Source organism: Zingiber officinale, chromosome 8A, assembly GCF_018446385.1.
Source record: "Zingiber officinale cultivar Zhangliang chromosome 8A, Zo_v1.1, whole genome shotgun sequence".
Lineage (NCBI taxonomy): Eukaryota > Viridiplantae > Streptophyta > Magnoliopsida > Zingiberales > Zingiberaceae > Zingiber > Zingiber officinale.
The window spans coordinates 121,361,267-121,382,587 of NC_056000.1; the positions used below are offsets into that span (position 1 = coordinate 121,361,267).

The following is a 21,321-nucleotide window of genomic DNA, read 5'->3' on the forward strand; positions in this document are numbered from 1 at the left end:
TGCTCAATATATCGCTCCAGAAATTCAGAAAGAGATTTTACATATTATGGCTAATAGAGTACGAAAGATGGTTCGCAAAGAAGTTAGTGATAAATGTTTCTGTATTCTTGTTGATGAAGCACGAGATATATCTAAACGAGAGCAAATGGCCATTATCTTGAGGTTTGTGAATAATTATGGGGTTTTGACAGAAAGATTTTTTGCCATCAAAAGTGTTAGCGATACTACCTCATTGAACCTAAAAAAAGAAATATCAAATGTTCTTGTTCATCATGACCTACAAGTTAAGAAAATCAGAGGCCAAGGATATGATGGTGCTAGCCATATGCATGGCGCATGGAATGGACTACAGGCATTATTTCTCAAAGATTGTCCCTATGCATACTATGTCCATTGCTTTGCCCATCGATTACAACTCACATTAGTTTCTGCAGCCAAGGATGTCAGTGTTATTTGGGAATTCTTTTCTCATTTGGATAATATAGTAAATATTGTTATTTCTTCTACTAAACGCATTGCTGAGTTACATACTACACAGAGAATTGAAATCGAGCATATGTTGGCAATTGGAGAACGTGATTCTGGAAGTGGGGCTAATTAGATTGGTAATTTGCAGCAAGCGGGAGCTACTCGTTGGAGTTCTCACTATGACTCAGTAAAAAGTTTGATAGGTATGTATGCTGCAACTTGCAAAGTTTTTGAAGTTCTTAGTGACCATTCTCCAAATGGAAGAGCTAAGGCTGAAGTTCGGGGGATTTATAGAAACATGGCAAGCTTTGAATTTGTGTTCATTTTGCATTTAATGCATAAAATTATGAGAACAACAGATACTCTTTGTCAAATTCTTCAAAGAAAATCTCAAGATATTTTGTCTGCTGTTACATTTGTCTCTACTACCAAAACTATCCTCCAAGAACTTAGAGAATGCGGGTGGGAAGAATTTCTTCATGAAGTGAAAGTTTTTTGTATGAGAAATGAAATTGATGTGCCTGACCTTAATTGTCTATATAAGATTGGTCGTTCTCGTCAGCAAACTACAATTGAACATCATTACCACTTTGATGTTTTTAATGCAGCAATAGATTTCATCTTGATGGAGTTAAATACTAGATTTAATGAGTCATCAGTGGAACTTCTTTCTCTTAGTATTACTTTAGATCCTAAAAATTCGTTTGAATCAATTAACACTGATGATATTTGCAAGCTAATGAAGTTTTATCCTGAAGATTTCACAAATCAAGACATCATTGCTTTGAAGTATGAATTGGTACATTATAAACTTGATGTGATACAAAATTTGAAGGCTTCTACACTTGTTGAGTTATGTCAACAATTGACTGAGAGTGGACGGTCAAAGGTTTATGTTATGTTGACTAGATTGATTCATCTAGTTTTGACGTTACCTGTTTCTACTGTCACTACTGAGCCAGCTTTTTCAGCAATGAAGAATGTGAAAACATCACTTCGCAATAAAATGGAGGATGAATTTCTTGAAGATTGTTTGACACTTTATATTGAACGAGATTTAGCTAAGGATATAGATGAAGATTCTATTATAGATGAATTTTATGTTTCAAAATCTCGTAGAGCACAACTTTGTTGAATAAAATAATGTAATGATTTTTTTATTATACATCTATTTTTTATAATAATATATAATTTATTACATTAATTTCAAGCCCACCCCCACTTGAATTCCTGGATCCGTCCCTGGCTACCACACCTTGTTTTCTTACACGTAAGTAGCTGCTATATTATGTAACAACTACTGCCAATTAGCTGTTGTGATTATTCTGATTTATGTGGGGTAGATGTTAAAGCATACAAATTTTTCCCATTTATCATTTGTAGCAGCTAATCCGCTGTAACTGCTACACGTTGTGTTAGCACACATCTTGGGAGCAGCTGCTACAATGTGTAGCAGCTAATCCTCAATAACTTCTACACGATGTGGCAGCTCAGGTGTCTGGAGTTTCTTTGAAAATGTGTCGCAGTTAATTCGTAATAACTGCTACACAGTGTAGCAGCTAATCTTGAGAAGCTGCTACACGTTGTAACAGCTTCTGACAACTAGCTGCTGCAATATATTACAGTAGTTGCTACAACATATAGCAGCTTGTAAGTAATGATAAGTTAACTAATAAAACGTGTAGAAGATCAATTTAAGTGGATTTAAATAAAAAATCGAGATCGACAGACTAATATCTTGTTGAGCGTAAACGAAGCAAGACTTGGAGACTATAGTTGGGTTTCATATACATGAATAGAATTATATATTAATATGATTTACAATACAATGTACACGTCTTGGAATTTCATGTTTTCCAACAGATTGGATGACCGCTTTAATAGTTATTTCAGTGCCTCATGGAGGTACCGGATTGTTCCTCCCACCCCAGATAGGGGCGTGTGGCTGAATAACACACTGGACAAAGATGAGACGCTTGCTCCATCTGCCTATGTTTATGAGACTTACCTTCGCAGGTTTGTGAAAGAGAGGCTATCTCCAAGTTGGCTCGGTTTAATTCATATTGTAAGGACCTTATTTTATCTGCTTGCTGCTCCAAATCTTTCTGTTGTTGCGCTATTAGTCGACCATCTGCTTGAGTCTTCTTTGTCAGGATGGTGATCGTGGAAGCATGCTTCAATCCCAGGTCATCCAGTTCGGTGGTCCTTTGCTCTAAGTCCAAATAGACTTTTTTCCCTTAAGGCGACCTCGACTCAAATTTGAGAATGAGCAGCACACTCAACCAAGGGCAGTGGTGACGAGATCGGCGGTACTTAGGCTCTGCGCCACTCAGCCAAGCACACGTAACGTTAAAGACCATAAAGCAGGGAACAAATCCCTGATGCAGGCCCTCCGATGCTCAAGTCAGGTACTTTTTCCTCAGAAGAACAGTGTATGAAGGATAAAAGAACTGTAGAAGACAAGTGCGAATGTGTGCGTACTTGCTCAAGGGAGAGGACCTCTCTTTTTATATGACAATGAATATTCCTTGGCTGATGACAATTATTCTCTGATAGGAGGTTACGATTTCCTGACATTGTTTGTCACTTAGCGCTTTCTGTTCTACCCGGGTTTAGCTACGGATAACTCAGGATGATCGTTCAGGTGTGCCACCTGACTCGAGACTTGATGAGGGGGATGAGCTGTGGTGAGAGCCCTATCTTTCACACTTGGATCACTGAAGGGTCGGCCGGGAGTTGTCTTATTGCAAGTACCAGGTTTGGCTATGCAGCTCGAGCTGAGGAAACCCGACCAGTGGGGGCAGGTCAGGAATTACTCTAGGCTACATCTTGTGTCTCAGATCTGGGACCCTGATCTGTCTGTACCTAACCGGGAATTATGCGACTGATGACGTTAGGCGATCTAACTCCTTCTTCCCCTCCTAACTACTGACTATCACGTCCCTTTGACTTCTGACCTCCACGTCTCCTTGACTTTGGACTGTCCTTAACTGTCACGTCCCTTTGACTTCTAACCGCTTGGTCTTATTGGACCCCACCTTTATGCACCATATCAATTACTTTTTAAATTCTCCATTAATCATCATTATGATGACTTTTCGAATTCTCCATTAATCATCATGATTATGTTTATTCGAATTTTCTCTTCTTTGTAGCAAATAAATCCATATTTAATCTTGATCTCGACTAACTTTCGATATTTCAGAATTAATTAATAATCTAATTAATTATTATTCTAAAATAATTAATTGATTAATTTTAGTATCCACTAAAATAATCAATTATAAATAATGTTCATGTCTATGTGCTATGCGTGCAACTCTCTAGGTTTTATACACGAAGGTAGTGTAAATCTATACACAGACTAAGGTAACTATCTAGCAACAGTTTTTAGCCACCCAACATGATAAAATTAATATCAGTCATAAACTATAAACCACCATGAACCGATTACTATGTAATCCAATCTCTTCATCTAAGCCTATATCCCAATTAATTTGGTACATTATGCATCATTACCAAATTAATTATTTTACTTGATTTTCAAGATATAATCGACTCCTCTTGAATGATAAATCATTCCTCCCATAGCCAGGGATTTTGAGTCACTAACATGTCTATTAGGCGGCTAGGATGTCAACTTCTAATCCAAGAAAGCGATGAATCTTCTATTGACTCAACACTATTCTCTCTACACTTTGTCATACACCCAACTACCATGCTAATCACAATCTGATTAAAGACTATTTTTAGTGGTGTCAAAGCACATCACTCCATGCATAGAATAAATGAAAGTTTCAAGTCAAAAGATAAATTACACTCATTCATAAGAGGAAAGACCAATGATGCTTAATATATGGTCTCCTCTTAAGCGGGTCGTGTCCAGTATACCTCTAAGCTCAAGGCACTCCCAAGTACAAGTTGGATATCCATGTCTCGGTCTATCTCGACCTAGTCATACTAAGCGTTGATTTAGGTATCTATGCCCCCTCTAGATATCTATCTGGTCAAGGACTATTTTCATATTAATATACCTATTAATCTGTAGGACTTTATCATTAATCATATATGTACAGAAAAGTAAATAATTAATGATAAATACTTACCTTTATAAAATAATAATCCATAAAATATATAAGAAGTGTCTTGGCACATAAGTGTTGGGATCGATGTGCCCGCTAGAGGGGGGTGAATAACGTCTCACCCAAATCGATGGCTTCCTACGTATTCGTTAGTTGCACAGCGGAATAATACGAAACTAAATACGAATATGAAAGCTAAAGACAAAGAAAGGAAATGCAAACCAATGCACGTCAATGTAACGTGGTTCGGAGATAACTTGCTTCTACTCCACGGCTGCCCGTAAGGTGGACGATCCCGATCCTTCGGTGGATTAGCTCCCGACAAACTCCGGCTACTCAAGCAACTCCTTGTGGGTGGAGAAATCTCATCACAACACCAACCAAGAACACTTGGACACAAGAGAACCTTGAGCACGTTTGGTGACTACTAATTAGGCTTTAGCCAAGTCTAATTTCAACACCTTGGTCGGCCATCCCAAACTCCTTCTTATAGAGCTTGGAGCAAATCAGTAAGCTGATTTGCCTGTTACCAGTCGACTGGTCCTTGCACCAGTCGACTGGTGCCAGCCCAACGACTCTCTACAGTGCACCAGTCGACTGCTACAGTCATCAGTCGACTGCTACAGTAACGCTACAGTACTGCTGCAGTAAACCCTAATTTTAGGATTTTACCTCGAGTACATTCACTCAGCACTCGTTCTCGCCCGACTAACCTAGACCTAGCCTTCTAGCCTCCTTCATCAGCCTTGCGTCCCTCGGATGTCTCCCCATCCTTCACCTCTTGCCTTCTGGAACTTCCATCGGTCTTGTCATTATTGTCGAGTCTTCCTTTGCCAAGAGGTCGCGCCTCCGGGACTTCATCCATTGTCAAGTCACACTTGGACTTACGTTGCCAAGACTATATACTTGGACTTACACCGCCAAGACTACATACTTGGACTTACACCGCCAAGACTCATCCTTGGACTTTCCTCCTTTGCCAAGATCACACTTGGACTTTCCTTGTTGTACCTGTATCCTGCACACTCACAATGCATATCAAATACAACAATAAACCTAACTTAAACCTTTTTCCAAACATCAAAACCTAGGGCACCTAGATTGCTCCAACAATCTCCCCTTTTTTGATGTTTGGCAACATGTTTAAGTTAGGGAAACATAAATACAATACATATGCAAATCAACTCATGCATAAATAATGGAACCTAAATCCCTAGGCTCCCCCTTCACCTAAGCTCTCCCTTGAGCTAGGATTTCCTGCAGAGGTAAACTTCTCCCCCTTTGCCTAAACAATCGCTCCCCCTTCACCTATGCTCCCCCTCGAGCTAGGATTTCTTGCAAAGGTGTATAGGTTTCCTACTTAAACCTAAACTTCTCCCCCTTTGCTATACATCAAAAAGAGCTCCAACAATATCCCAATTGTTGAAAACATGTCATCTAAATTGACCCTAAACTCATGTATTTATCCTCCATGGATCTCATACATTTAAATGAGTTGACATGGTCAAGAACAATGTTGAAAAACACTTTTAGGCTGGTATCAGTCGACTGAACTAGGTACCAGTCGACTGCCCCCTTCGACACAACCTTACAGAAGCATTCTGTGGTCAAAAAATATTGTTACCAGTCGACTGGTATTGGTACCAGTCGACTGCCCTCATCAAAAAAATCTTACAGAAACATTCTGTGCTCAAAAATACTGTTACCAGTCGACTGGTATCTGCACCAGTCGACTGGTACCCTATTTCTGTAAAAATCAATCTTTTCTGGTTAACTTCAAAAATGCACCAGAAATTCTACAGACCTCCAAAAATCCCAAATTTTGTGGAGAGGTCTATTTTATCCATATCTACTTGAGAAAAATATATATAAAAATATATTTATCACAGATCCCAAGATTGATATAAAATTCAAAACTAACTAAATAGTTCAATTGAACCTTGACCTAAAGTCCTAGTTTTGGCTTTCTCTTGATGTATTTGCCCATACCAACCCACAATGCACCCCTAGCATTGGTTTATATGGCATCTATACATCAAAAACTAATTTTCATGTAATATAACCCTAATTTCATATTTTCATGCATGAAACTCAACCCAATTGTGCCAACCAAGTATAATAGAGACTCAAATCCATCTCTAATCCCTTTGGCACATCTTGGTTCACTTAAGATCATTTACCATATGTCCCAAATACTCTTTGAGCTCCCCCTTGAGCTCTTAATCTTAGCCACCTCCCTAGGTGACTCATTTACTACGACTAGGCCACTTCGGTGCACCTCAGGTGACACTTGTCCTACAAAACTCTCCTTCTTAACCTTAGACACCTTGTCTTTGGTTAATTTTTTTTTTCTTGTCCTTAATCTTGGACACCTTATCCTTGCTATAATTATATGCTACTATAGCATATTCCTTCTTATTGGCCTTGGATAACTCTCCCTTGTTCTTGGTAACACCTCCCATACCAATATCATGTGCTACCTTAACACTTGACCTCCTTTTGGTCTTTGAAAAGATTTTTATGTTTTCAAAGAGTAAATCCCCTCAAAAATATGGTCAAACTTCTATCATTGCACCAACAATGACTTGGGATTTCTAAATAATTAGGAAAATCAAAACTCGAAGTTTTGAGGTTCAAAATTCAATAATGAAACTAAACCTTAACCGAAACTTCACTTTGTTTTTTCTTAACCAATCCATACTTGTTTTCATCATGAAAACTCATGTATACATTATTTAGGGTACTTTATCAGGGAAAAATAGTTTTCTATGAAAATACTTCCTATTTTCAAAGATTGACACAAATTTGAAAACTCTTGAAAACTTCAATGTTTTCTCCTAGTTTGTGTCTGACTTTCCAATGATGATTACTATCAAAAGATAGTCTTCACCAAGATTTTTCAAAAGTATTTTGAAATCTTTTTCAAAACCAATATCCAACCACGTTCTTTGGGCTCAATGCACATGACTTGTACATTAGCTTTCCCAATGATTGGAAGACACATAACTATGTGTTTTGATGAACCTAAAACTTAACAAGATGCACTAGATCAACATCTTGAGTTTAGTTCACCATCTTAACATCTCACTTGTATCTAACGTGTATTAAAATACATACAAGTTACCTTATAGTTTTTTGTGAGATGTATATTTGGTCTTGCCCTAAACTAAGGGATCATGCATCTCTATCTAGGCATTGTAAAAATCATGATCATCCATCTAGGATGTCACTTGATATGATCCCTCTTGTTGGGGCACTTCCATACATAATAAATGCCTTTTGTCCTTAATTATAAGGAAATTGACATACTACATGATGATTAATGGCATACATCAAAATAAGCAATTTTCAAAAGCAAAGCATGCTATAGCTACATGATGTATGTATGACATGACATGATATTTTTATATTTTTCATAATAAAATGAATGCAACACATGATGTCATGACATATAATATGCAATCAATCATGGTATTTTAGCATAAATAAAATATACCTAGATAATCTATCTAAGTATCCTTAAACCTTAGCTAAGACCTTAAAATTAAGCCTAGATTGCTTATCTCTTGAAAGAATGTCAAAACCCAACTTGGCATTTCTTTTATCCCTTTTCTATTTGTGACAATTGAAATTAAGAATTCAATCCTCAAATATTTGTTTGGCACATATTACTCTCTTTAAGGATCAAACATTTAGATTGAGACTTAATTTTGCTCTTAATCCTTTAAGAACATGCTAAGATCTCAACTAGCCATTTCTAATCCTTTTCAAGTGTGCCAATTTACATGTATTTCAATTCCTTAAGATTTGATATACTTTGTTCTTCCAAATAGTGATTACTTTGGATTAAGGTTAAAAATCTCCCTTAACCCATCAAAAGGAGACCAAGATCCCAACTTGTATTCCTTGTATTTTCATATTTGTGTCAATTTAAGTTAAATTCAAATCCTCAAATTTTGACACAATTTACTCTTCTTAAAGAGTACACTTAATAATCCTTTTCATTTTCAAAGGTTAATAATAACCTTGAAAATGCTTTCAAGTGTCAACTTTTATCAAGGTTGGGTTAACTACCCTTCCAATTGGAGTTGACACTCTCTAAACTCATCTAGGGTGTAGAGACTATGCTCCTAGGAACTCAAAACCTATTGGTGCTCCTTGGATGCTCTAGGTACTCACTAGGGATGACTTCCCTAGATACCTTCCTAAGGACCTTTCTAGGCTTCTTAGAAGCCTTGGTCACTTCCACTAGGTCACTTCTAGGGCTAACTCCCCTTGTAACCTTATTTGTGACTTTATTAGACTTGTTAGAAGTCTTAGTCACATTGGTCTTTGCAAAAGTACTCTTAGGGACAACTTCCCTTGTACTTTTAGCTTGACCACTAGTCCTAGGTTTGGTTCCATAGCTATATGGAACCCTATGAAAGGAAGTCACATCCTTCTTGGCTTTGGGTATGTATCCCAAACCTCTATAGCCATTGGATGACTCTTGTCTAGCTTTTCCAAGGTTGTGCTCACTTTGCCCCTTAAGCAAGTTTTCCATTCTTGCTAAGGTTCTCTTTAAGTTATCAAGTCTTGATCTTAAGACTTGGTTTTCCCTTACTAAATCCATAGATTTGGATTTTTGTTGATTCCTATGAGCATTGCTAGCCTTAGGCTTATATCTAAAGTCCTTAGAATTATTGCCTAAGTAGTTATCTACCTTCCTAACCTTAGGTATGGTAGATCTAGCATGAGGAGGTATATATTTGTCCTTAGGTTTATCAAGCATTCTATTTTCATGATAAATAGCATTATAACGATTTAAATTTGAACTAACATTCAAATTAGGATTTACCTCCCTTATGCTTGAAGCTCTCTTCTTCTCCCACTTCTTCAAGTGCGCCAATTTCTTGAGCTCTCCTCTCCTTGGGCACTTTGTGAGGTAGTGACCCCACTCACTACATGTAAAGCACCTAATGTGCTTCTTCTCCTTCTTCTTTTTCTTCCTACAACTCACATTAGTTTCTAAATTAACTTTAGTGATTTAGAGTTTACCTCCTTTACCTTCTTGAGCGAAGGACACCTACTCTTGTAGTGCCCCATCTTACCACACTCAAAGCATTTGATGTGGTCCTTTGTGCTCTTCTTGGTAGTTGAGGTGGAGGGTTGAGCTTCCAAGATCTCCTCTTCCTTGGATTGCTCTTCTTCCTCTTCACTTGAAGATGTGGACGATTCCACTTCTTCTTCCCTTGATGATGTGGATGATACCTCCTCATCTTCCTTCTCCTCCTCGGATGTTGAGCTCGTGTCAACATTCAATTGGTCCTTCTCTTCTTGAACCAATGAACCTTTCTCCTTGGGCTCTTCCACTCCTTGGAATTGTGACGGGTCTTCATGATAGGCAATGATCTTTTTCCAAAGATCACATGCAGTTGTGCATTCACCTACACTCACAATGATATTAGAAGGTAATAGATTTAACAAAATTTTTGTTACCTCCTTCTCCGCCTCCGCTTGCTCCCTTTGTTCCTCGGTCCAATGCCGAGGTCGGAGGGGCTTCCCCTTTTTGTTCGTAGGAGCTTCAAATGGGTCACTCATGTAACACCCCACCCTCCTCACTACTGGACTGTGAGGGCGGAGCGCTACTGGACTACTAACTTTACTTAACTAACATTGCACACATGTTGATAGTAATTCCTAAAACTCTCGGAGAACTCAAAATATACAATTAACTAGCAGCGGAAGACTAAATGACTCATCTAATACATTCTACTCAACTCTTTGTTAATAAATTCTTATGCTAAATCCCAAGGCTTCTATAGTCCAGGTATCACACATCCATCTGCACCTCCTTGTCGTCTTCCTTTACTATAGATTTCCTTTCCTTTATCTGCAGTAAGAGGAAATGTATCTATAAGCAAAATTACTTAGTAAGCGCTATCTAACTCACAAAACTCGAATATGCATGTAAACATACTGAAATCCAAGAACTGAAAACTCTAAGAAAACTACTACACATGCTCATCTAATAGCAAAAGAATAATGCATACTGGAATGCTAAACATGTAAAGCTAATCAGAATAACATGCTAGCAGAAGGGAAACTCAAACTTGCTGAATTCTAAACACTTTCTGAAACTTTTTTTTTCACTTGCTTAAAAACTTATTTTACTTGTTCAAAAGCTTATACTTATAATACTTCAAATTAGTAATCAACTTCTCTTGGGCCCAGGCATAGTATCATCTTATGCGCGTTCCCTAATAGGTTGGGGTAGCGAGCCATCAATCCTAAAAGAGCAGACCTCGGTCTACCAGGGCCAAGACCTCGGAATTGGACACCTGGATTTGTTTAACGACAACCTCGGAAGTCGGGTACTAGTCTCTTCAAAGTAAAATATCTTATTATCTTAATTACTTCTTCTTTAAATGCCTCGGCATTTTAACAAGCACCTTGTGTGTCAAAATCCCTAAAGTCTTGACTTTGGGATCTACTTAAGGCATTGACCTTTTTCTTTCTTTTCTTTATCTTTCTTATACTTGTTAATACCTCTAATAAAAGAATGCTTCTTTAAAACGAAACTGAAATGTTTAAACAAATTCTAACTTTGAAATGCATAAACAAAAATCTACATACTATGCTAATTAAAATTCTGCATTCTATGCTACACTATTTCTGCATACTATGCAAACATAAATTTTGCACTATAATACTTAACCAAACTGCACTATAATCTTTTTCTTTAAAATTGCACTATAAGTTCCACCAAAAATTTACACTACAAGTTCCACCAAAAATCTACACTATAAATTCTACCAAAAATCTGCACTACAAGTTCCACCAAAAAAATCTGCACTATAAACTTTAAAGAAATCTGCACCATAAGCTCTTAAGAAATCTGCACTACAAGCTCTAAAGAAATCTGCTCTAAAGAAATCTGCATTTTAAGCTCTAAGAAATCTGCACTACAAGTTTAATTAAAATCTGCACTATAAGCTTATATAAAAATCTGCACTATAAGCTTAATTAAAATCTGCACTATAGACTTAATTAAAATCTACACTATAAGCTTAATTAAAAATCTGCACTATAAGCTTAATTAAAATCTGCACTATTGGCTTAATTAAAATCTGCACTATAAGCTTACATAAAAATCTGCATTATAAGCTTAATTAAAATCTGCACTATATGCTTAATTAAAAATCTGTACTATAAGCTTAATTAAAATCTGCACTATAGGTTTAATTAAAAATCTGCACTACAAGCTTAATTAAAATCTGCACTATAAGCCTACATAAAAATCTGCACTATAAGCTTAATTAAAATATGCACTATAGGCTTAATTAAAAATCTGCACTATAAGCGCTTCTCATGCTTCGAATTCAAGAAGAACAAAGGTCCGAAACTACTCCTACTGCAGGTGAGAAGCACTTACATTGCTTCTTGGACTCACAACCGAACAAAAAGGGCTTCTAGGACCTTGGCCGGCCGCCGGAGATGATGCCCTAACTCCCTTTCGTTTTCTGCCCAAGCTCCGCCATCGTACGTAGAAGAGAAGGAGAGAATGGTTTAAGTCACAGGAAAACAGAGCATAAACTTATCCCTTTTTATAACTTAATATTTCTGTTATCTCCTTAAATAAATTCGCTATCTTTTCTAAACAGACAAATCCAACATCAACTTATCCCTTTTATAATCCAATATTTTGTTAACTATCTTAAATAAATTCGCTACCTTTTTTAAACAAACAAATCCAACATCAACTTATCCCTTTTATAATATAATCCAATATTCTGTTAACTATCTTAAATAAATTCGTTACCTTTTCTAAACAAACAAATCCAACATCAACTTATCCCTTTTATAATATTCTGTTAACTATCTTAAATAAATTTTTCTAACTTTTCTAAACAGAAAAATCCGTTTGCACACCTGGTCAGCCTGGTTTTGACCGAGTCAAAGGTCGTGGGTTCAATTCTCGGCTTGGACATTTTTTTGTCGAAACTTCCTTCGTTTAGTAAAAATATCAAACGACCTCCAAAAATTACATAAAAATACTCTAAAAATTTCTAAAAATCCCTAGAATATTTCTATATCATTTTTAAATATTTTAAAATTACTTTTAGGACTCTAATTGAGGAAATTTGGGGCGTTACAACTCAAGACAACCCATTGGTTCCAATCCATTTGGAACCATGTCTCCAACCGCTTCCTCCAATAATTGAAGTCTTCTTTGTCATACGGAGGTGGAATTCGGATATCCCATCCGAGCGGTCCTTCGGACTCCATCTTCTTCTTCCTCTAGCTTCTTGCTCTCTTAGCGGTTAGTCCGTAGAAGAGCGCCCTCGCTCTGATACCACTTGTTGGGATCGATGTGCCCGCTAGAGGGGGGGTGAATAGCGTCTCACCCAAATCGATGGCTTCCTACATATTCGTTAGTTGCACAGCGGAATAATATGAAACTAAATACGAATATGAAAGCTAAAGACAAAGAAAGGAAATGTAAACCAATGCATGTCAATGTAACGTGGTTCGGAGATAACTTGCTCCTACTCCACGGCTGTCCGTAAGGTGGACGATCCCGATCCTTCGGCGGATTAGCCCCCGGCAAACTCCGACTACTCAAGCAACTCCTTGTGGGTGGAGAAACCTCACCACAACACCAACTAAGAACACTTGGACACAAGAGAACCTTGAGCACATTTGGTGACTACTAATTAGGCTTTAACCAAGTCTAATTTCGTCACCTTGGCCGGCCATCCCAAGCTCCTTCTTATAGAGCTTGGAGCAAATCAGTAAGATGATTTGCCCGTTACCAGTCGACTGGTCCTTGCACCAGTCGACTGGTGCCAGCCCAACGGCTCTCTACAGTGCACCAGTCGACTGCTACAGTCATCAATCGACTGCTACAGTAACACTACAGTACTGCTACATTAAACCCTAATTTTAGGATTTTACCTCGAGTACATTCACTCAGCACTCGTTCTCTCCCGACTAACCTAGACCTAGCCTTCTAGCCTCCTTCATCAGCCTTGCGTCCCTCGGATGCCTCCCCATCCTTCACGTCTTGCCTTTTGGAACTTCATCGGCCTTGTCATTATTGTCGGGTCTTCCTTTGCCAAGAGGTCGCGCCTCCGGGACTTCATCCATTGTCAAGTCACACTTGGACTTACGTTGCCAAGACTACATACTTGGACTTACACCGCCAAGACTACATACTTGGATTTACACCGCCAAGACTCATCCTTGGACTTTCCTCCTTTGCCAAGATCACACTTGGACTTTCTTTGTTGTACCTGTATCCTACACACTCACAATGCATATCAAATACAACAATAAACCTAACTTAAACCTTTGTCCAAACATCAAAACCTAGGGCACCTAGATTGCTCCAACAATAAGTACACACACTAATAATCTCCCACTTGCACTATTGTCAAACACTATTGACTCTCAGTCCTAGGCTCCTCACATGAGTCTCATGTTTCTCTAGAGGTAAGACCTTTGTGAGTGGATCTGTGATGTTCTCACTGGTATCTACTTTGCTAACCAACACATCACCCCTTTAAACAATCTCTCTGAGGATGTAATACTTTCTCAGTACATGCTTGGATTGTTGGTGAAACCTTAGCTCCTTTGCCTGTGCAATGACTACATTATTGTCACAGTATAGAATAACTGGATCAACAATGCTAGGAACCACTTCAAGCTCCGCTATGAAGTTCTTGATCCACGTACCTTCCTTTACTGCCTCTAAAACTGCTATGTACTCGAACTAAGCTATTGAATATGAAAATATCTCCTGCTTAGAACTCCTCCAGCAAACAACTGCACCATTCAGACAAAACACATATCCTTGCTGCGATTTCAGATCATCCTGATCTATCTGAAAACTTGCGTAAGTATATCCTCTAATGATCAATTCTTCGTCTCCTCCGAAAACTAAGAACATGTTCTTTATTCTTCTAAGATACTTGAGGATAGTATTTATCGCAGTCCAATGGCCCTCTCCAGGATATGACTGATATCTACTCATCATGCTTAATGCATACGAGACATTTGGTCGTGTAACGACCCGCCTTCTACTAACTAAGCTATAAGGCTGATCGTCACATTTTGCTGTGCTAACTATTCCCTGACCATCACTAAATCTAGATGCGGAAGCTGTACTAATTAAGATTTTGCTAAGCTGTTATCATTTCTTGGTTCTATACATGCTAAGGTAGGTAAAATAACTATCCATGACATGTCTTACCTTCCCCATGGTCAAGGAACTGAACTTAAACATTTTCCCGCTGATATCAGACCTTCCAATCGATCCATTGATCGATTGGAACGTCGGATCAATCCATTGATCGATCCGGCACGCTACTGTGCTCGGGACAATAATTTGGATCGATCGGCTGATCGATCGAGGCTGGTCAATCGATCCATTGATCGATCCCAGAGCTCTCTGTTCGCGACGGAATTGGCTGGATCGATCGTCTGATCGATCCAGAAGCCTACTGTTCGCGGAACAGATTGACCAATCGATCAGCTGATCGATTGGGAACCCCCAATCGATCCACCGATCGATTGAAGTTTCTGATTTTGCAGCTAAACTTTGATTTCAGCATTGTTTCGTGCCTCAATCACATTACAAGTTCTAAAAATGACGGAAAACACTCTAACAATAACAACTAACATTCTAAAATCATGAAATAGGTGTTCTAAGCATGATAGAGTGCATAGTTAACGAACTTATATCAAATAACATACTATAGTGCAAAATAGTAAACACGAAAAAGTTCTAATGCTTAAAACAATGTGCTAAGTCCCTAAGATCTCCATTCCAAGTTCCATCCACACACATCTTCATCGCATTGTTCCCCAGCCTCCGCTAGTCCATCTTTCCTTTAGCTTTATCTGCAGTATAAGGAAAAGAAAGTATCTATAAGCTTTCGCTTAGTAAGAAACCATCTACCTCACTAAAACATGCACACGATGCATTTATGCTTTTAAAAATATGCTATTAAACAGATGCTGAACTTGCTAAAACATGGTATACTGAAATCACTGAATATGAACGCTAAAGCATGGCATACAAAGCTAATCATAAACAATCATATGCATCAATAAAGGAAAAGCTGAACTGAACATGAACTGATTTAAACTGGAGCTGAATTCAAACTCAACTAATCTTAACTAACCTTTGTGAGTTTTGAAAAGCTAATAACGTACTAGATCAAAATACATAATCATACTGCTAATGTGCCCGGCAACTGTACATGCTATGCGCGCATCCTTAACTAGACCCGGGGTTGCAAGTCCCGAATTTAGTAAGGTTTACTAGGTTATCTAAACCTAGGGACCGACTATGGGAGCCCATCCCAATGGATATCTAATCCTGTACAGTGCCACTGAAAGGTAAAATACTGAACACTAGCTAATAAATATTGATCTTGCTCTTACTAGGTTGTCTAAACCCAGAACTAGGTTATCTAAACCTAGAGGCGACTGTGGGAGCCCACCCATTGGACATCTAGTCCGGTAAAAGCTGAAGCAAGACTGCTAACTAATCTGTAAAAATGCTTCTATTGCATTTATCCAAGCTACTAAAATGCCTAAGTTGCATTTTACTGCGATAAACAATTTAATCAAACACTTGGTGTGCACTAATTCACATCCCTTGTGTCGAAAGTCTATGTACTGCTAAACTAAAACATAAAATCCACACAGAAGCTACTTATACTGCAGGTGAGGGGTTTCTTACCTCCTATTCGAAGTTTCTTACGATTCTAATCACTAGTTTTCCCGGAAGAACGATCTTCTCGACGATCCTCCTACGTCTACGGGCTCTTCTCGCGAAGGGGAATGTCCACGTGTCGAAGTCGTCGCCGGAATTGCCCTTGGAACTGAACCCTTGCTTGTTCTTGTGGTTGGCGCCGAGAGAGGGAGAGGAGAAGTGGGCGGCGGAATTAGGTTGGGGTGGAGAAGAGCTACGATCAAAGAAAATAACTCTTCACTTAAGTATTTCCTATTTATATTAAGTGATAATTCCGGCCCAACTCCAACTCAAATAAAATTGTTTCCCTTTCCTTTCAGCACGGCCCTGCTGGGTTCACTTGGTTACCATGGTTCACCATAAGTCATAGGACCCAATAGGTCTCGGGTTCAATCCCCGCTTAAGCTATTTCGTTTTCTATTTATTTTTGCTACTTCCTCTACTCTAAAAATTCTGTAAAAATATCCTAAAATTCCAGAAAAATCATAGAATATTTCTAAAACAGTTTTGAGAATTTTCGGGTGTTACAATCCCCCATACCTTATAAAAAGTTCGTCCTCGAACTTAGAATAACTCTGGGTACTTCTGTCTCATACTAGCTTCTGTCTCCCAAGTTGCCTCTTCTGCTGTGTGACTGTGCCAAATGACTTTGACTAATGGTACTTCCTTGTTCCGTAATTTCTTAACTGCTCGGTCTATTATCCGAATAGGCCGACTGTCATAGCTGAGGTCTTCGCGGACTTGTACCAGCTGGGGCTCAATCACCTGGGTGGCATCTGGGATATGCTTCTTCAGCATAGAGACGTGAAATACATTGTGGACAGCTGAAATTTCCTGGGGTAGCTCTAGCTCATATGCTACCTTGCCCACTCTTCTGCTGATAAGCTATGGTCCCACATATCTGGGACTTAGCTTGCCCTTCTTCCCAAAATGCATTACTCCCTTCATAGGAGCTACTCTGAGGAACACTGAATCCCCAACTAAAAACTCTAAAGGTCTGTGCCGTGTATCAGCATAGCTTTTCTGGCGGCTCTGAGCTGTCTCTATCCTTTGGCGGATCTGCTGTATAACTGCTGTGGTATCTGCCACTAGATCTGTCTGAAGTTCTAGTTCTTTCTGTTCACCACTCTCATACCAGCAGATTGGAGATCTAGACCTCCGCCCATAGAGAGCCTCATAAGGTGCCATACCGATAGTGGCCTGATAGCTGTTGTTGTATGCAAATTCTGCTAGACTCAGATATTTGCACCAACTTCCTTTGAAATCTAGGGCACATGCTCGGAGCATATCTTCGAGTACCTGATTTACCCGCTCCGTCTGTCCATCTGTCTGAGGATGGAAGACTGTGCTAAACTTCAACTTCGTGCCCAAAGCTGACTGTACACACTCCCAGAAGTGTGATGTGAATCTGCTATCTCTGTCTGATATAATGGTTCGTGGGACTCCATGTAGTCTAACGATCTCCTTGAGATACAACTGAGCTAGCTGTTCCATGGAGTAGGAGATCCTGATAGCTAAGAAGTGGGCTGATTTAGTCAATCTGTCGACTATTACCCAGATGGTATCAAAACCATTCGTGGTTCTGGGTAATCCCACGATGAAATCCATAGAAATGTCTTCCCACTTCCATTCTAGAATCTGAATAGGCTGCAAAACTCCTCCTGGTCTCTGATGTTCTGCTTTAACTCTCTGACAGGTTAGGCAGGTGCTGACATATCGAGCGATGTCTCTCTTCATCCCAGGCCACCAAAAACGTTTCTTCAAGTCCTGGTACATTTTGGTGGAGCCAGGATGCATCGCGTAAGGAGTCTTGTGAGCCTCGTCTAGGATTTTCTTCTGTAGTTCCTCCTGATCTAGAACACATAATCTGTCACCAAAGTACAACACCCCGCTAGCGGACACTCTGAATTCTCCACTTTCTGATTCTGCTAATCCTTGCTTGATTTTCTGAATTTCAGGATCCTGCTCCTGAGCTGTCTGGATGTCACCAAGCAAGGTAGACTCCAATGTCATAGTAGAGAGCTGTCCGACTATGAGCTTGAGACCGAAATCTGAGATCTCCTTCTGTAGGGGCGGTGACATGGCTGCTAAAGATAATAGGGCAGCACTGGACTTTCTGCTAAGTGAATCTGCTACCCTATTTGCCTTTCCTGGGTGGTAGAGGATGTCTATATCGTAGTCCTTGACCAGCTCTAGCCATCTGCGCTGTCGCATATTCAGATCCTTCTGAGTGAAGAAGTACTTCAGACTCTGATGATCTGTATACACTCTGCACTGAGCTCCATACAAGTAATGTCTCCAAATCTTGAGAGCGAACACCACTGCCGCAAGCTCAAGGTCATGAGTGGGGTAATTCCTCTCATAATCCTTGAGTTGTCTGGAGGCGTAGGCGATTACCTTGCCATCTTGCATCAGCACTGCTCCTAGTCCCAACTTCGAGGCATCACTATATATATCGAAGCTATCTGCGTTTTCTGGTAGAGTCAGTATAGGTGCACTGGTCAATCTTCTTTTCAGCTCGCTGAAACTGTTCTCACAGTCCTCTGTCCACTGAAATTTTCTGTTCTTTCTGGTAAGAGCTGTCAGTGGGGAGGCTATCCTGGAGAAGTCCTCTACGAATTTTCTGTAGTAGCCTGCTAATCCCAGAAAACTTCTGATCTCACTGGCGTTCTTGGGTCTTTTCCAGTTGCTCACAGCTTCTATCTTACTGGGGTCTACCATGATACCATCCTTTGAGATGATATGACCCAGGAAGGACACCTGATCTAACCAAAATTCACATTTTGTGAACTTGGCATACAGCTGGTTCTGCTGAAGAGTCTGCAATACTGTTCTCAGGTGCTCTGCATGTTCTTCCTGAGTTCTGGAATAGATAAGAATGTCATCGATGAACACGATAACGAACTTATCTAAATATTCCCTGAATACCCTGTTCATAAGGTTCATGAAAGTAGCTGGAGCATTTGTCACGCCAAAGGGCATGACTACGAACTCGTAATGTCCGTATCTGGTTCTAAATGCTGTCTTGGGTATATCCCCTTCCTTGACTTTCACCTGATGATAACCTGATCTGAGGTCTATCTTAGAGAACACTGCTTCTCCCTTTAGCTGGTCGAACAGGTCATCAATTCTAGGAAGAGGATACCTGTTCTTGATTGTGACTTGGTTCAGTGCCCGGTAATCTATACACAGGCGCATGCTCCCATCCTTCTTCTTCACGAACAATACAGGTGCTCCCCATGGTGAGTGACTAGGGCGTATGAAGCCTTTGTCAAGTAGCTCCTGTAGTTGCTCATGAAGTTCTTTTAGTTCTGCTGGAGCCATGCGGTAAGGTGCTTTGGAGATAGGATTTGTATCGGGGATGAGCTCTATCTCAAATTCGATCTCCCTGTCTGGTGCTAGGCCTGGTAATTCTTCAGGGAAGACTGCTGGATAGTCACATACGACTCAGACCTCTGCTAGCTGTTGGTCCTTGTCCTGACTGGTATTGACTACGTGTGCTAAGAACCCCATACATCCTGAATCCATCAACCTCTATGCCTTCATAGCTGAGAGAAACTTCTTGGCCTTTCTCCTGGGTTCTCCGACGAATTCGAACTGTGCTTCCGCTTCAGGTTGGAATATGACTTTCTGTTTACGGCACTCGATGGAGACACCGTATTTGATCAAGAAGTCCATCCCGAAGATAACATCATAGTCGGTCATATTAATCACTATCAGATCGCAAAAGAGCTCTCTGTCTGCTATAGTGACCGACACTGCTCTGAGCCAGTGCGTAGACGCCATGATTTCTCCTGAGGGTAACGTCGTAAGGAACTGGCTACTGAGTACCTCTGGAGGTACTGCTAACTTCTCAGCAAATGCCCTGGATATGTTTGAATGGGTTGCCCCAGTATCGAATAAGACAGTTGTACTTTGCTGTAAAATACTAATCTGACCTGTAACAACTGTCGAGGCATTTGCTACGTCCTCTCTGGTCAGCGAGTAGATTCGTGCATTTGTCGTGGCTGGAGGGGCTTCTAATCGGCCCTGGCTGATACGTGGACCATCTAAGGCGGCCTGCATCTGATGTAACTGAGCTGGCTGGCCTCCATACTGAATCGGCTGTGGCTGAGAAAGGCTGGTCTTGTTTGGACACTGCTTGGCCATATGCCCTTCCTGTCCGCATTCAAAGCATCCTCGTGTGCCCTTATGACAAACTCCAGGATGGAATTTCCCACAAGTAGCACACTTTGGATAACTGGGCTGCTTGCTGGCTGGCCCTCCTTTTGGGTAACTCCCTGTCTTGCGCTTGTTGCTGGAGTTCCCTTTCCAGTTAGAGCCATGGGAGCTGTGGCCCTGCTGTTTCTGAGTGCCTGAGCCTCCTTGCCCTTTAGCTTCTGAGAGGACTTGCTTCTGCTGCTTGATGTTATTCTGGTAATGCTCAGTGATTAGAGCACTGCTCACTAGCTCTTCTGTGGTTTGTGGCCTATGAACGCCACCAGCCACGTTCATCGCTATTTCCGGCCTCAGCATCTTGAGCATCAACCGGACTCATTCTCTTTCTGTGCTGACTAATTCAGGGCATAGACGAGCCAATCTGTTGAATTTCTTCACGGCTTCCTCAACTGATTGGTTGCCCTGACGAAACTCAGTGAACTCGTCGTAGTGGCGGTTTGTAACCCGCATGTGAAAGAATTCCTCAAAGAACTCCTTCTCGAAGTCATCACATGTCATCTAGTTTACTGGGCGCTTCGCTCTAATTCTCTCCCACCACATACGTGCATCTCCTGTCAGACAGAAAGAGGCGCACTTCACCTTCTCATGTTCTGGCCAGTCCAGAAGCTCCATCGTACTCTCCAGTGTTTTGAACCATGCCTGAGCATCCCATGGTTCACTGCTGCCTGAGAAGTTCTCTGGTTTGACTCTTTGCCACTGGATCATTCTGGGTTCCTGCTGCTGGGGCCACTGGTGCTGCAGGTTGGACTGGTGGAACCTCTAAGACCACTGGTGTCGCTAAATTAGGCTCCGGGGTGATAGTGGGAGTGT

The 21,321-nt window shown here is 40.2% G+C and overlaps 1 protein-coding gene across 1 annotated transcript; it reads left to right on the top strand.

Moving 5' to 3' along the window:
* Positions 1–673: 673 nt before the first annotated feature.
* On the top strand, positions 674–1,603 carry LOC122011184. Its single transcript, XM_042567597.1, has one exon. It carries the CDS (start codon positions 674–676, stop codon positions 1,601–1,603), a length of 930 nt encoding a protein of 309 aa, XP_042423531.1.
* Positions 1,604–21,321: the final 19,718 nt, after the last annotated feature.

Coding starts and splice junctions, on each gene's coding strand:
- LOC122011184 (XM_042567597.1), top strand. CDS start 674: ATGTATGCTGCAACTTGCAAAGTTTTTGAAGTTCTTAGTGACCATTCT.